Here is a 15,561-nt window from a genome sequence, read left to right on the forward strand (position 1 = left end):
GAACTATTTAATGTTATTTTCAACATGTATGCTAATATTAAATCATGTGTATCTTTAAACGGTAATATTTCCACCTTTTTCAAAAGCATGTGTGGGGTACGTCAAGGGGAAAATTTGTCACCCGTTGTCATTTCAATATATGTAAATGACCTTAATATCTTAAAAGTAATTACGTGGGAATACAACTTAAACGAAATCATTGAAACATAGATGTATATCTGAAAATTTTATACTATTATATGCAGACGATACAATTATTGTAAGTGAAGACGAAAAAAAAATGACCAAAACATGCTAAATTATTTTCACCAGTATTGTAAACAATAGAAATTGACAATTAATATGCATGACTAAGATTATTTTTGGTTCCTGTAGACCTGGAAATTACATGTTTAACATAAGTGGCGAAACAATAGAAATTGTTAAAGAATATTAATATCTGGGCTTTCTTTTTTTTCATCGGGTAGTTTTTTAAAAGCGCGAAACAGTTAATTATTTAAGCTAAAAAGGCACTACATATCCTTTATATGCATATAGCTAACATTGACTTGCCAATGACGTACAGATAAAGCTATTCGGTCAAACAATTGTACCTATACTAACATATAACTGTTAAGTATGGGGCTTTGAAAATTTGGATTTAATCGAAAGGGTTCATACTTTTTTCCTCTGCAAAATAACAAATAGTAAGAAAAGTACGCCTCTATACATGTTATATGGTGAGCTTGGTCGTTATCCGCTTGAAATAGTCATTAAAACAAAAATAATAAATTATTGCCAATTTGGTGTAAACTTCTTATGGACAGTGAGACGTAAAAGTCATGGCAATGTTATGAGTTCATGTTTAATTCAGAAATAAATTACAAATGGTTAAATTATGTCAAAAAGTTCCTGATTTTAACGGAAATACTTACTATTGGATCAAACAGAAAATTCTCATTTTAAAGAACGTAAGTGAATTAATAAAAAGAACATTACTTGACCAGTTTTATACAGAAAATCTAGCAAACTCCTCGAAAGGAACAAGTTATAGGTTATTTTAATCTGATATTAGATTTGAACCATATTTAAACATATTAACCCAAAATAAAAGAAAAACAATATTCCATTTTAGAACAGGTAATCATAGACTGCCAGTAGGAACAGGCAGATCGCGCAGTTGTACATTACCGTTTGAAGATAGGAAGTGTATGTTTTGTTCACATAATGACGTGGATGACGAATTCCATTATCTTCTTAATTGTCCCTTTTTTACTGACGAAAGAATGAAATATATTCCGAGAAAGTTCTATAATAGGACCAATGTAATTAAATTCATGGAAATTATGTCCGCAGAATCTTAAGTGGTCTTAAATATTCTGAGTACTTTCTTACACTTGATAACATTTTTTTTACGAAACACTTGTCCCTAGAGAATATTAATATTCAGTTACTTACCCATGTATCATATGCATATTTAAATCCATGTTTGTTTTCGCCGTTGTAACCTCGTGCAGACGGTTTTTTTAATAATACAGTACATTATCGTTAGGACTTATTTACTACTGTCATTAAATTTATTTTCTCTAGCACTTAAATACCATGTAATCTGTAATATCCATTGTTACATTTTCTAAATCTCACAGTCAATGACATACGTTTTCCACTATGTTTGTTCTCATGATATAATTCTCCCAACTTATTCACTAGTCAATGGAATACGCTACTTGTTCACGCTTTCAACGTGAACCAATTCCTCTTACATTATTTTGTTTTCTCACCATTCTACACCCGTGCCGACCCAAACTCTCCCATCTTGCCTATTTACCATTTAAATTGAGGTTAACAAGCTCTACAAAGTTTTAAATATTGTGTTAAATTGATAACTATTAACTATGTATAAATCTGTCCATATTTCAATAGAAAACAAAATGAATCATGTTATTACATGTCTGTAATCTGATATTAATAAAAGTAATTGTTGTTGTTGGAAAATGATATGGTTGTGTCACTCGTAGGGCTTGAATCTAGAAACCCTGGGCAGAACAAATTTACCTTTTAAGCAATGCTTTTTACTCGATTTAAACATAGCCCACTGTAGTATACATGTAAAAAATCAACTATATTTTGAATTTAAGGCATAGTAAAATATGTTACTTCATTTATAAAGGACCTAAATATAATCCGATGCGGGTTACTTAACTATATTTCGAGAGTGTAATGAGATGATAACTAATAAAACTACAATTGTACATTCGTCTATTATCCGTTGTTTATTGGCTATGCCTTACCTAAAAGATATCGGGAGTTTAAACCAAATGTGCCGTTTCATAAAACAACATTCTTATTTTTTGCATATTTTAAAAAAAAAGAGAATGTGGATGTTAAAGCTGAACAGCTTTTCTTATATTCAAATATTTGCAAATCTCTTTCTTTTTATTTGAATATAAGTATTATATTTATCAAGTTCAAACTTAAGATGACTATAATTTGAAAAAGCTCACTAATATAGATTGTTATTGTATAAAATGAGTGTAACGGCTTAAGTATGGATTTATTTAGAGTCTCTTGCAGGAGAAAATTCTATAAGACTCCTCTTTCGTTCTCTTCTTTTTCCATTATGTTAAAAAATTTTGTTTGTTGATTATTTGTATGAACATATACATAACATATACTACTGGGAATTAATGTGTGTAAATCAAAGCAAAATAAAGATTTTGTTTTAAAAAGTGCTTAGTTCATATTCTAAAGATGTATTGGAAACAGAAAAACAATAAATTGTTAGAATTGCAAGCCATCGATTAAAATTTCAATCGGCATTGCTTAACTCGTTTGGGCTGTTCAAACAAATACTTAGAAGAAAAAACACTAACAAATAACTCACCATTAGTAATAACGGATACGCTTAATGTTGATCGGGAAGTATATAATCCGTCGTCACAAATTACACGGTAGTTCCCATTATCTGTTGAACTTACTTCTGATATAGACAGGATGAAACTTTCGTTTTGTTTTGATTCGATATACTTTCTTTCATTAGTTGACGTCTTGTCATAAATACTCGTCGGTTTTGAGTTAATTTCTCTGACCCATTGGCGCTTTTCGTGTGTTTGTGTCTTGTTTGGTGTGTAAATTAAGCGTGCAGTCTGACATTCCATTACTGTGTGAGTTTCGAAGTTTAAAGTCCCACAAGTGATTGAATCTGAAAATGAATAAGTTGTTCATGTCAACCTTAATTTCAGTGATCATATGTGTCGCCTCACTGGACAAAAAATTATTAAACCTAACAACCTGTGTCATATGCACAAGAACTTGAGCTTCCGATCAATCCTGTAAAGTTTCATTAAAATTCTATAAGTGGTATAAGAGGAATAGATTGGAAAAATTAAAAATGTAATAAAAGGGCCATATCTCTGACAAAAATAAATAAACAAAAATAAGTCGATAAAATGCACAACTAGACATACAATTGATAATTCCTTTAAAGTTTTATTGAAATTGCACAAGGGCAATCACTCAACCAAAAATAATTAAAGCAAAAACCTGTGTATTATGCATAAGTATATGAGCTACCAATCAATCCTGTAAAGTTTCATTGAAGTTCAATTAGTGGTATGAGAGGAGTAGTCCGGACAACATTTCAAAATAAAAATAATTAAATGGCCAAAACTCATCCGACAAAAATCATTGAATTATAAAACCCTATGACAACTAGACCAAGTATCTACCATTCCTGTAAAATTTAGATGAAATTACCAGCAATTTCTGGGAAGTAGTCTGTACAAGCTTTTGTGTAGTTGGCAACACACAAACACAACACAACTTTTTTATTCAAGCGCCATAACTCGGCCAAAATCATTCAAACAGACCAATCCTGTAAAGTTTCATTGAAATTGTTTTAGTAGTTTAAGAGGAGTAGCCCGGACAAACTTAAAAAATGATAAATCATAAAGGGCCATAACTCAAACATCATTTAACCGGAAAACGATTATATGTACAACTAGACTAAGTACTGATCATTCATGTAAAGTTTGGATGAAATTGCACCAGTATTGTTTTAATAGTTTTTTGACGGCCGGACAGACATACAGACAGACAGACGAACAGCCAGACAGACGACGGATAAGTGATCGCTTTATGTTGGCACTACTCCGTATGAGTAAAGATATTGCAAATTGAATAAGAAACGCATCCGGAAAAAAAAGAAAACAAAACTCTTTTAATTCACATTTTCTTATAATCAATTAAAAATTTAGTCAATAAATTTTATTTCAATAAATGTGAAGTAAGTTCGACTCAGATACTAAGATATGTGCGCCTAAACATGACTAAGTGTGACGATCAGTTTATGAATATTGTACAACGATATTGACCTAGCTGTTTCGTATAGGTAATTGGACAAACACTGGTACAAATATATCGGAATATATCGATAAATTAAACATGTAAATTTCGCATGTTAGTGAGATGTGGTCTATTGGTATGGATGCGCGGCTACTGATCTGAAGGTATCTTGCTCGATACCTATCCCATACCAGGTTGAAAAAATACACTTTTTAAGATTTACTTACAATAACTAATTTAAAATCGTCTTACTACATCTGGTTTAAGGATACCTTTTAAGTTGTGTTTTTCATTAGATTATACTTATATTTCATAAATACTGAATTTTTATCTTCAATAAAAAGTACAGCGCGTTAATAATAGAAATCACTCAATCGACTGATTGATTTCACTTGCAGTGTCATTCGTACTGCCAATTCCGGCGGTTTCAAGTTTACCAGGTTTCGAACTTGACGAGTTTACATCTATTTCCTTGAAGTAAAAGACCTCTACATAAGAACGATTTTTAATTTAGACCATTTAACATATGGATTTACAAGTAGGTCGAAACTGTCATTAAATCTATTGTTTCCAAATTATTGAAGCATAAGCAAATGTGTTGTTTTAACCAAAAATGTGTTTATAAGTATGGTGCTGACGATCATGGAAAAGGACATCATGTAGCCATATTTTAAATAACGTGTTTAACCGCCACGTGTCTGGATGAGAGTCTCCATCCTTCTTCTCACAGCCTCAATTTTGAGCAGATCACAACTAAAATTTGTAATTTAATTTTGGCAATGGTACAAACCACATGTAGTCAACATGCAACAACTAGAACAAGATCTGCACCAAGAATTGCAAAATTACCTCAAAATTGCATTAGACGCCTTACTGGTAGTATGAGGAGAAGTAATGAGGATATCAACCAAAGGATGATTAAAAAATGCCAGGCTTGTCTTCAGGAAAAAATTTACCTTTTCTATATATAAGTTCTTATATCAAATTTAATTGATATGATTTCCACGAACGCGTCGCTTTTTCGTTAAATTTCTGCATTCATACTAAATGGTTTTGCTTTTTTATTCTATTTTAAACATGTTATACTTCTAGCTTGAGTTATGGCTGATTTTTTTAAGGTCGTTTGTTTTGTTCATTTACTTATGACTGATCTGTCTATTATGTATGTAAACTGTAGAGGACTTAAAGGTTTTGTAAAAAATATATGAAGTTGTTCAATTTTCAAGAGAAACTAAGTGTGATATGTTTAGAGAAAATAAGTGTGATATATTTTGTCTGCATGATACACATTTTCATCAGGACAAATTTAAGGATATTTATACATAATGGGTTTCAAAATGTATTCTAAGCTTTTCTTGTTCAAACTCAAGGGATGTTGGGGGTTTTTCTTTACAATATACATTGTACTTGATTACAAAGTAAACCAAGACATTGTTGATGAGTATGGCAATTATGTAATTGTTGACATTACTAAAGGCGAAACGAGATTTACTCTTGTTACTTGATATGGTCCTAATGAGGACAATTAGTCTATTTATGAAAATATTTTTCATAAAATAGATCAAATTGGAAACAGTGATCACCTGATATGCGGATATTTTGTTTTAGTTATAAACCTCGAATTGGACTATGATAATTATGAAAATATAAATAATAAAAAAACACGCGCCTTCATTTTGAACGAAATGCAAAAAAGAGAACTTACTGACACTAGTCTTCTCGATTTTTTCCAAACAACATAGCGATTTACTTGGCGAAGAACAAATCCCTTTCAACAAGAAATATTTATTTGATTTATTTTTGATTACCTCTATTGTTTATGTATAGTGTGCTAGATACTATGATTAAACCAAGTTTCGTTCTGATCACTCTATGATTCTACTAAAATTGAATTTTGTTAGTTTTAATCGTGGTAAAGGATTGTGGAAGCATACTTATTCACTTTTAAAAGATTAAGATTATCTGAAGAAAATCAATAAGATAATAGATAAAACTATCATCTAATATGCTGTTCCGATATATAAATATGAAAACACTTTAGATATTGATCCGTCCGTCAGACTAGCAATTAACAATAAATGATCAGTTATTTCTTGAAACCTTATTAGTAGAAATTAGGGGGAAATCTATTTCATATAAAAAGAAAGAAGCACATAAACGGGAAATAATCATTAAAGAATAGATTAAACATCTGGAAAAATTCATTTTCTGCTGATAAAGTTGAGCAATTAAATAACTTAAAAAAAGAACTCAATAACATTCAGAATGAAAACGTTAAAGGTTTTATGATAAGATCAAAAGTTGTTGATTGGATTAATGATGATGTAAACAGAGTAAATTGTGTTGTAATTTAGAAAAGAATAATTATACAACGAAAACAATTTTCAGTTTAATTAATGGTGATGGAATAGAAATTTCAAATCAGACTGATATTCTCAATAAAATCTCTTTATTTTATTTCAAATTATGTTCCGCAAACAACATAGAAAATTCTAATGAAACTTTTAAATATTTAATTAATAACTTTATTTTTCCAAAATTATCAAAGTATGATGCTTCATCCACAGAAGGCTAACAATAAAAGTCCAGGAACTTCTTGCTTTAATGCAGACTTTTATAAAGTTTTTTTTGCAATAGTCGTTAAGTTTTTATTGTTATCTATATCCACACATTTATTTACAACGCTGCCGAATACAAATCCTAATATAATTTTAGACTTAACTGAACCCTTCAGAGATTTTGTCTGGCTTGGTCAATGTCAAATTAAACAAGAAGTCTTGAGACAAAGCACTGATAAAGGTGGTCTTGGAATGATTGACTTTGAAGCATATATTTACTGTTTAAAGATATATTGGATAAGAAGAATTTAATCAATAATGGTAAATGGATCGGTTTTGCATTGCCAATGTTAGATACAGAGAAATTGATTTATTGTGGTATTTGGTTTTTAGAAATAATGATTAGTGAAATAAAAATTGATTTTTGGAAGGAAACTTTGACTGGATATCATATTTTTTGTAAACCTTTATAAGCAAATGAAAATGAGTTAGTTTCTTATCCAATTTTCTATAACCCTTTAATAACTATTGGCAATCAACCTGTGTTCTCAAAGATAGTTATTCAACTGAAATAAATATGCTTTTTCTTTTTCTGAAAAGACGTATTTACAACTGTAGAGAAGAATAACAAGTACCAAAAACTACAAGAGCACATCAATATATTAAGTACCAATTTGTAATTCTTAGAGAGGAAGCAATTTATCAAAATGATTTAGATACCTTCCATAAGACCTTCAATCTCATTGTCAAAATAGAGAGCCATAGTTCCCCTTTCATATAGTTGTTAAGCTAAAAACGATAGCAAGAATTATAAATGATCAAAACTATATATTAAAATTTGCAAAGCCTTTTTTCCCCTTTTTTTTCAGGTCCAAAAAACTGTATATAATGGGAAGTTCCCTTGTTAACTGAAAAATATATTACACTATGATTATATGTAACATTGGTAATATTAAGTAGTGAATTGTAGATAAAACCTACAATACAAATTAGCAATGTATTTATTGGTTGTATTAATTCAAATATGTTCCCATATGCACACCATGTAATTTATGGGTAATAAAGTAGGGATGCCCTCGACATATATATTTACCTATTGATAAGGAAAATAAATAATATGAACAAAAAGTAACATTAATTTTAAACACATACTTTTTGACACTTTCATTGAACCTTATATAAGTATTTAATTTGTTATTGTTATATTATTTGTTAGGCATTTAATTTCATCCAGATATGAGAAAATTAAGATAAAAAGAAAAAAGAATATTTTTTAACATTTCCTAAATTTTTTTAAAAAAAGATTCTCTTTAAAGAATACGGAAAAAAATACATTTTTATGTTTTTTTATAAAATTTTATTTTAAACAAATCGTAGATCGATTGTATCAATACAACGTTGTTATACAACATTCTTTGTATCTAAGCTCTAACGTCGGAGCTTTTCGAGTGAAATTAGATTTGATTTTTCGCCGATTGGATAGTTAAGCAAGATAAGGCCTAACTCATAGAGGGGCGTTTAACGGGGATTTAACAATCTGATTTATCCCACATGTGGAAATTGTACCAGGAATTTCGCTATTAACCGTTGTTGGTGGTTTAAAATGCATAGCGTAGATCAAATGGACGTCATTTGAATCATAACTGCGTTTTAAACGGACATATTTTTGTACTGTCTTTTTTTCTAGAGCGTTTAGGATGCTATGACATGCGTGATTGGAACTTGTAATAAGTATGCTATGATAACTGTGACAGTTATATAGAAATTAACATGAAGGGTCAACTTTTGCCATATTGTGTACTTAATAAATGCAAGAGGAACTGCTTTAATTATTATAACATTGAAAAATAGAATAAATAAATAAACCTTAAAGTGACATTATGCTCCTAGTTTCATAGTCAAGTGGAGCTGAATTGACTTTATATTTCAAAAGATCGACTGTTACTATTAATGTACCTAAACTTTGATATGCTGCCCATTATTTTAATGAAATTTTAACCATTAAATAAAGGGGTTTTGGAATAATTGCTATAATTATGCATTCAATAAACCTTATCGTGAATTTGACGTCTCATTACTTTTAATGTTTTCTTCGTCTGCGCATCCTAATATCAAATAAAAAGATATTAATTAATTTTTTTATGTTTACTAATGAACTAGTAAATCATGCCACCTTTTAATGAATAAATAGATAAATAAATAAACAAATAAATAAATAAATACACAGTTTGATATAATGTGGTTTTTTTTGTATTTGATAGTTAACTTATAATAGGGATGCATGTATTTATATCGACACATCCATCTAAACACATCGGAAATAGATCAGTAAGTAAAGGATGTTTATTAAGTGGTATATTATACGTTGAGATTTAATAAATTATTATATGCCAGATTTTATTTTACGTCGCACTAAAATACAGTCAAATAGCCAATTTCTAACTTTACTGGTTGCAGAAAACCTCATATACACAAATGTATCTTTGTGCATTATTTTAAACACGGACGGGCATCTGAGAAAAAAACCAACTTTCTGTAGCTTAGCTTTAAAGCTTTATCCATTTATTCGAATCCGCAACGGTGAGGAACAACTGAATTGAAATCAACGACCTCAATGACTCTGCTACGGATGCTTTTGCGTGTCAGATAATATATGATTTCAAAGATATATGCCGTGAATGTTTTTAAACACTTCTCGTGTGCTTTCTCCAATAAGATACTTTCTGGTTATCTTTGGTGAAAGTTAGGTTGTGTAGAAAAAGTACTGTAACCAGTTGTATTACTAAAGTCTTGTGTATTGTTTGTAAATGATAACATAATTATAGACTAGAAATATTACAGTGATTCGTAAATCAGTTGATAAACGTCATTCTTTAAACATTCAAATATTTAGATTATAGTTATTTTTTAATAAAGTTTTTTCTTTCAAGGCCATGATACTAACTGTTAGCATTGCCTTAAAAAGTTTGTAAACGGGATATGTTTCTCCTGCAGGTACGTCAGATACCAAATTGTGTGATTGGAAATCAGTAAATTTCCTTTTGATATTTTGTTTTAAAGATTTAATCTACTTGCTTTTAGATAGCGTGAGCAAAGGCTTTCTTTTTCAAGTATCGTTCATAAACATGCAAATCAAACCGAGCCTCCCACATTTTCAATTTTGCCGTTTTGGAAGTTTGTTTGATTTTCCTTTAGTCACTGTTTTAATCGTTAAGCAAAAACTGTTATATGCGCTTCACTTGTTCAATATTCATATATTTATAAATAACTTTGTTTAGTGATATGCTGTGTACCCAGCCATTGTTTATGATTGTTGCTTGAGTAAGGCAAAAAGGCAAAACCCGTGTAATGCGAACACGACACCACACATTAAATAGATATCAATATTTTGTTTTCAATAAGCATCTTGTGCATTAAGTTTATCCAACACTACAACATCTTTTACATTGAAGAATATTTGAGAAGTTGCTTTACATATAATTATTTGTTTTATGTAGGATAAAGCGTTTTTAATGTATGTACATGTAAACAAATATTCATACTCACACGCCGGCTTGATTCCTACCACTATAAAGAAAAAAGTTTGACTCAAATACTTATATATTTGCTCCTGAACATTGACCAAGTTAATAAATATTGTACAACGATATTGACCTGGCACTTTTATTAACTTTCTCACAGGTAATTTGACAAACACTGGAACGAATACATCGGAAGATCACACGATAGTGAAGTGTGGTAAATTGGTATGGATGCTTGGGTATCTTGTTTGATACCTATTATGGACCAGATTGTGAAGATACACGTTTTTTTAATTTACTTAATTGAAATCGTTTTATTACATCTGGTTTAGGGATATCTTTTAAGTTGTGTTTTATGCAATATTACTCCATTACATAATCTTGAATAAAAAATGTACAGCGCGTTTATAATACAGATCTAACATTTTGCTAAAGAATAAGAAAAAAATGCATTTAAATCTGCTTTTCCATTTAAAAAGTTACAAATGCAAAAAATGCAGTTTATCTTTCTATTACTTATTCGCATATTGTACTTTACTTAATCTAGGTTGTGTATAATTTTTGTGTTCTTAAACTTAATTGCAACTGTATTCACATACTCATCCTCCTTCTCCGTGTGATAAATGTTTTCATTTAATATATATGTGCGTGCGTTTGTGTGTCTAAGTGTTTTTAATGTTTCTATGTATGCCATTGTCATGTGATTGTAAATTTTTATTATAAATTATTTGTTTAAGTTTAAACTAATAAAGTATCTATTTATATATCTATCAAAAAATAAAATACAGTCTGCCTACAGTGCGTTATGAATTTTTTTATTTGAGATTAAGCAAACACACATGAAAAGTGTATTTTTTTGGTTATTGTTATCGCACCTGTACTAGAATATTTTGTTTTTCTAACAGTTAAACACACAGGGTGATTGCAATCGACAGCGCAAATATATGTAAACTATTATATGAGAGCCAACTATTTGTCATTTTTGGTAGAACTATGGATACAGTTGGGTTTAGGGAAGAAAGTGTTCAAAAGAGGTTTTTTTATTGTTAAGAAACAAACACTCAGTTAACGGCATTTACATCTAAGCATAATAAAATGAATGAATGAATGAATGAATGAATGAATGAATGAATGAATAAATAAATAAATAAATAAACAAATAAATAAACAAACAAATAAATAAATAAAAATGCTTGATATAATGTGTTTGTGGATTGTAAATGTATTTGACAGTAACTAATATATAGGATGCATGCATTTACATGAAGAGAGCTATGTTAACAGATCGGAAATAGATCAGTTAGTAAAGGATGTATATTAAGTGGTATATTGTAATGGGTGAGATTTAACAAATGAGTATATACATGTCAGATTTTTAGATTTTGTTTTACGTCATACCATTACAGTATAGGCCAAATAGCGACGTTCTAACTTTCAATGTCTCTGCTACGGATGCCTCTCTACGTGTCAGATAATACATGATTGAAATATACATGCCGTGAATGTTTTGAAACACTTCTCATCTGCTTTCTCCTATAAGATACGTTCTGGTTATCTTTGGTGAAAGTTAGGTTGTGTAGAAAAATTACTATAACCAGTTGTATTACTAAGCTTGTATTGTTTGTAAATCATAACATTTGTATAGACTAGAAATTTTCTATTGATTGGTAAATCAGTTGATAAACGTCATTCTTTAAACAATCTTATTTTTAGATTATGGTTTTTTTTTTAGATATTTGTTTTCTTTAAAGGTCATGACACTAACTGTTATCATTGCCTTAAAAAGTTAGTAAACGGGATATGTTTTACCTGCAGGTACGTCAGATACCAAATTGTGTAATTGGAAATCAGTAAATTTAATTTTGATATTTTATTTTGTTTTAAAGATTTAATATACTTGCTGTAAGGTAGCGTGGGCAAAGGCTTTCTTTTTTTCCAGTATCGTTAAACATGCAAAACCAAACCGAGCCTGCCACAATTTTTGTTTGCCGTTTTGGAAGTCTGTTTGGTTTTCATAATTTCACTATTTTAATTGTAAATCTAAACAAACTTCATATGCACTTTACTTATGCAATATTCTATTCATCATATATTTCTTTGTTTGGTGCTCTACTGGGTACCTAGATTTTTAAACACATATCTAATTCACTTTACTTCAGAGATATCAATCTTTTGTTTTATATTTTATGACTTAAGATTATAAAACAATACATGATCTCAGAACATTTTCGAACTTGTTATACATATCATTATTTATTTCATGTAAGATAACGCGTTGTTGATTTATACATGTAAACAAATATTAATACTCACACGACGGTTTGATTCCTACCACTATAAAGAAAATAACACCTGTAAATCCTAAACGAAGCGATTCCATTATGATTTGCTTAAATATAACAGGTTTTTCTTTCTCTTAAACAACGTACACATACTTCTTAAATATGACAGAGTTTTAATCAACGTTCACATACGGAATTCAATCTCGATCTTAAGCATATTTGAATAGAAAGTAAGAAAATAGATGGTAATTATGAACATTTAAAGTGTCTAGATATATCGGAAGTAGGTAAGGAAGAAAATGATGTAAATTAAGTGCTATCTTGTAACATCAATGAATGCAACAAATTATTCTATAAACCATTGTAAGGCACTTGAAAATAGTCATATTTAATGAGATGTGTACAGATATGCCCCGATGAACTGTTCATGAGTAAATAACTTAATATGTTATATCATTTGTACAGTTTGATGATTTTTCTCTGGAATGATATTTTGCGCATGTAATGAAACATATGTAATTCATAGAAGTTTAAAACGGAAATTTATTGAAAGAAGAAATACATCCACCACAATATACTTACTTTTTCTTCCTTTTTAAAAGCACTTAAAAAATTGAAAACAACTTTTACATATTAGATACATGCCTTTGGTAAAACAAAAATATTTACGTAATACATGTACATGTATCATATTGATGGATTATTTAGATTAAAAAGTTAAGGGGTGAAAACGATTTCATTAAAGATAGCTTAAATCACGCACTGATATATTTCTCACATGTTTGGTCAAATTCTTATGTATTCTTGGTAATCTAATGAAAAAAAAGTTACGAGCTGGTTGTTTTAAATTATGTCACGTGTCTGATCATGTGGAGGTAGCCGGTTGTCTATTATCTTACGTGTCTGTTCATGTGGGGGAGCTTGTTGTCAATTATCTCACATGCTTGGTCAGGAGAGGGGTGGTTGTCGATTGTGTTTGATCAGAAGGTGGGCCTTGGTTGTTGATTATCTGTTCATGTAAAGGAAGTTGGTTGTCGATTATTTCTCTTGTCTATTCATGTGGGGGAGATGGTTGTCGATTATCATACGTGTGTGATCAGTGGGGAGCTGGTTGTCGTTTGTGTTTGACCCGAAGGTGTGCCATAGTTGTCGGTTATCTGTTCATGTGAAGGGAACTGGTTGTCGATTATTCCTCTTGTCTTATCATGTGATAGGAGATGGTTGTTCCCGATAATCTCACGTGTCTGCTCATCACACATGAAGTCGAATACTTCCTAATATAATCCATTAATTCACGATTTCATCAATGAAAGTTAGATTACGATTTCGATTACATCATCTATTTGTTAAACTGTAATCGATTGAATTACAATTTCTCTAAAAATATAGTCGATAACAATAACGATTACTTTTCATTGTGTTCATAGCAGTAAACAGATAAAAGAACTTAAATAAAACTGACATTTTTCACAAAACATGGACACAGAACTTTTGCGGCACACAATTTGCAAAATTTTACAAAGTAACCAGGATGCCTGACATGGATCTTTTACTAAATTTAAATGTTTAAGCTGCATTTTATCATATTTTTTTTTTCAAAAATGTTTTATTGTTTTATCACTCAGTCTAAAGCGCTCTGGACGAACTATTTTGCCTTGCCGTCTGTCCGTCTGTCCGTTTGGATGTCCATTCGTCCGCATTAAGCTTGTCCGCCCTTCACAGGTCAAACTACTGGTAGGACTTCAACAAAACTTTACAGGAGTGATCAGTACCATCCCTAGTTATGCATAATAACGGCACGTTTCGCTTCGATGTACAAAATAGTTGTCAGAGCTTCAAAAAAATCTTTTCCGGCTTTCACAGGACAAGCTACTGGTGGGATTTCAATGAAACTTCACATGAGTGACCATACATAGTTTTGAGAGACATATGTTTTTGTGACAAAAACTCTTTTAGTTATGAAACTGTTTTAAAAGATCCGATTCATATTGAAACATGCTCATAATTAAATTGCTCAGATTTATTTTTTAAAAGCATTTTTACTTGATTAACGAAAACACAAAAGAAACAAAATAATATTTAAAACAAAAAAATGGGGGCTTAACCATCTCATAATTTCATTACCTGCCTGGAATAAGAACCTCTTTTCTAGTTTTAGATAGTTTTAAGGGCAATTACGTAACTTGCAATCAAACTAAGCTGAGCATTATTCCAATGATTAAATATGTATGACCTCCTATTGGGCAATTGTGCAGAAGTTAAAGGAATGGTATAGAAACTTTTGTATATTCTTACTCGTCAACAGCTTTTGAATTGTCCCTAAAAAGAAAACACATCATAATAATAATTTCAGAGAATTCTAGGCTATGAAGTTTTTGTTTTGATAAGAATAAAAAGTAAAGCGTCACACAAGACTACTTGAAGTAGTTTATGTCCTGAGTCAAACGTGACCTGTTCTTAGAAAATAATTTCTGGATACTAGTCTAGTAAATTGCTGAAAATGTTAGAAATATTGATAGTTCAACATTGTATATCAGGTCTTTTTGTTTACTAACTTAAGCAAGGTAATGTTTAAAATTTTATCAACTAATACTAATCAGTATAAACAAGAAGACTTTAACCAATTATTTATAATTCTAAAACGACCCGCATTTTTCCCTATTGAACATAGAAGAACCGAAAGTGTGTGTTTTATGCTATAAAATCTTTGTTTGACGTTCTATATTTAGAAATGTGACGTAATCATTATACACGTCACGTAACCACTAAAAATGTGATGCGCTGATAATAAGTACGGAAAGAAATCAGGCGCAATTAAGCTAATTATAATGTACGGCTGCATTTATTTGTTGATGTCGTGTTAGATCGAAATAATAT

At 30.2% G+C, this 15,561-nt stretch overlaps 1 protein-coding gene across 1 annotated transcript in view; it reads right to left on the bottom strand.

Annotated features, from left to right (window-relative positions):
* LOC132726578 (uncharacterized) overlaps positions 1-13,004 on the bottom strand; it is a 30,766-nt gene extending 17,762 nt beyond the window's left edge. Inside the window, exons 1-2 of the mRNA XM_060711915.1 lie at positions 12,716-13,004; positions 2,864-3,181 (exon numbers count right to left, since the gene is read on the bottom strand). Coding sequence (XP_060567898.1) covers positions 2,864-3,181; positions 12,716-12,782 — 385 coding nt within the window. The 5' untranslated portion in view covers positions 12,783-13,004. The remainder of the gene's footprint in view (positions 1-2,863; positions 3,182-12,715) is intronic.
* Positions 13,005-15,561: the final 2,557 nt, after the last annotated feature.

The sequence above is a fragment of the Ruditapes philippinarum genome, unplaced genomic scaffold (assembly GCF_026571515.1).
Source record: "Ruditapes philippinarum isolate M1 unplaced genomic scaffold, ASM2657151v2 ctg2997_1_1_1_1, whole genome shotgun sequence".
NCBI lineage: Eukaryota > Metazoa > Mollusca > Bivalvia > Venerida > Veneridae > Ruditapes > Ruditapes philippinarum.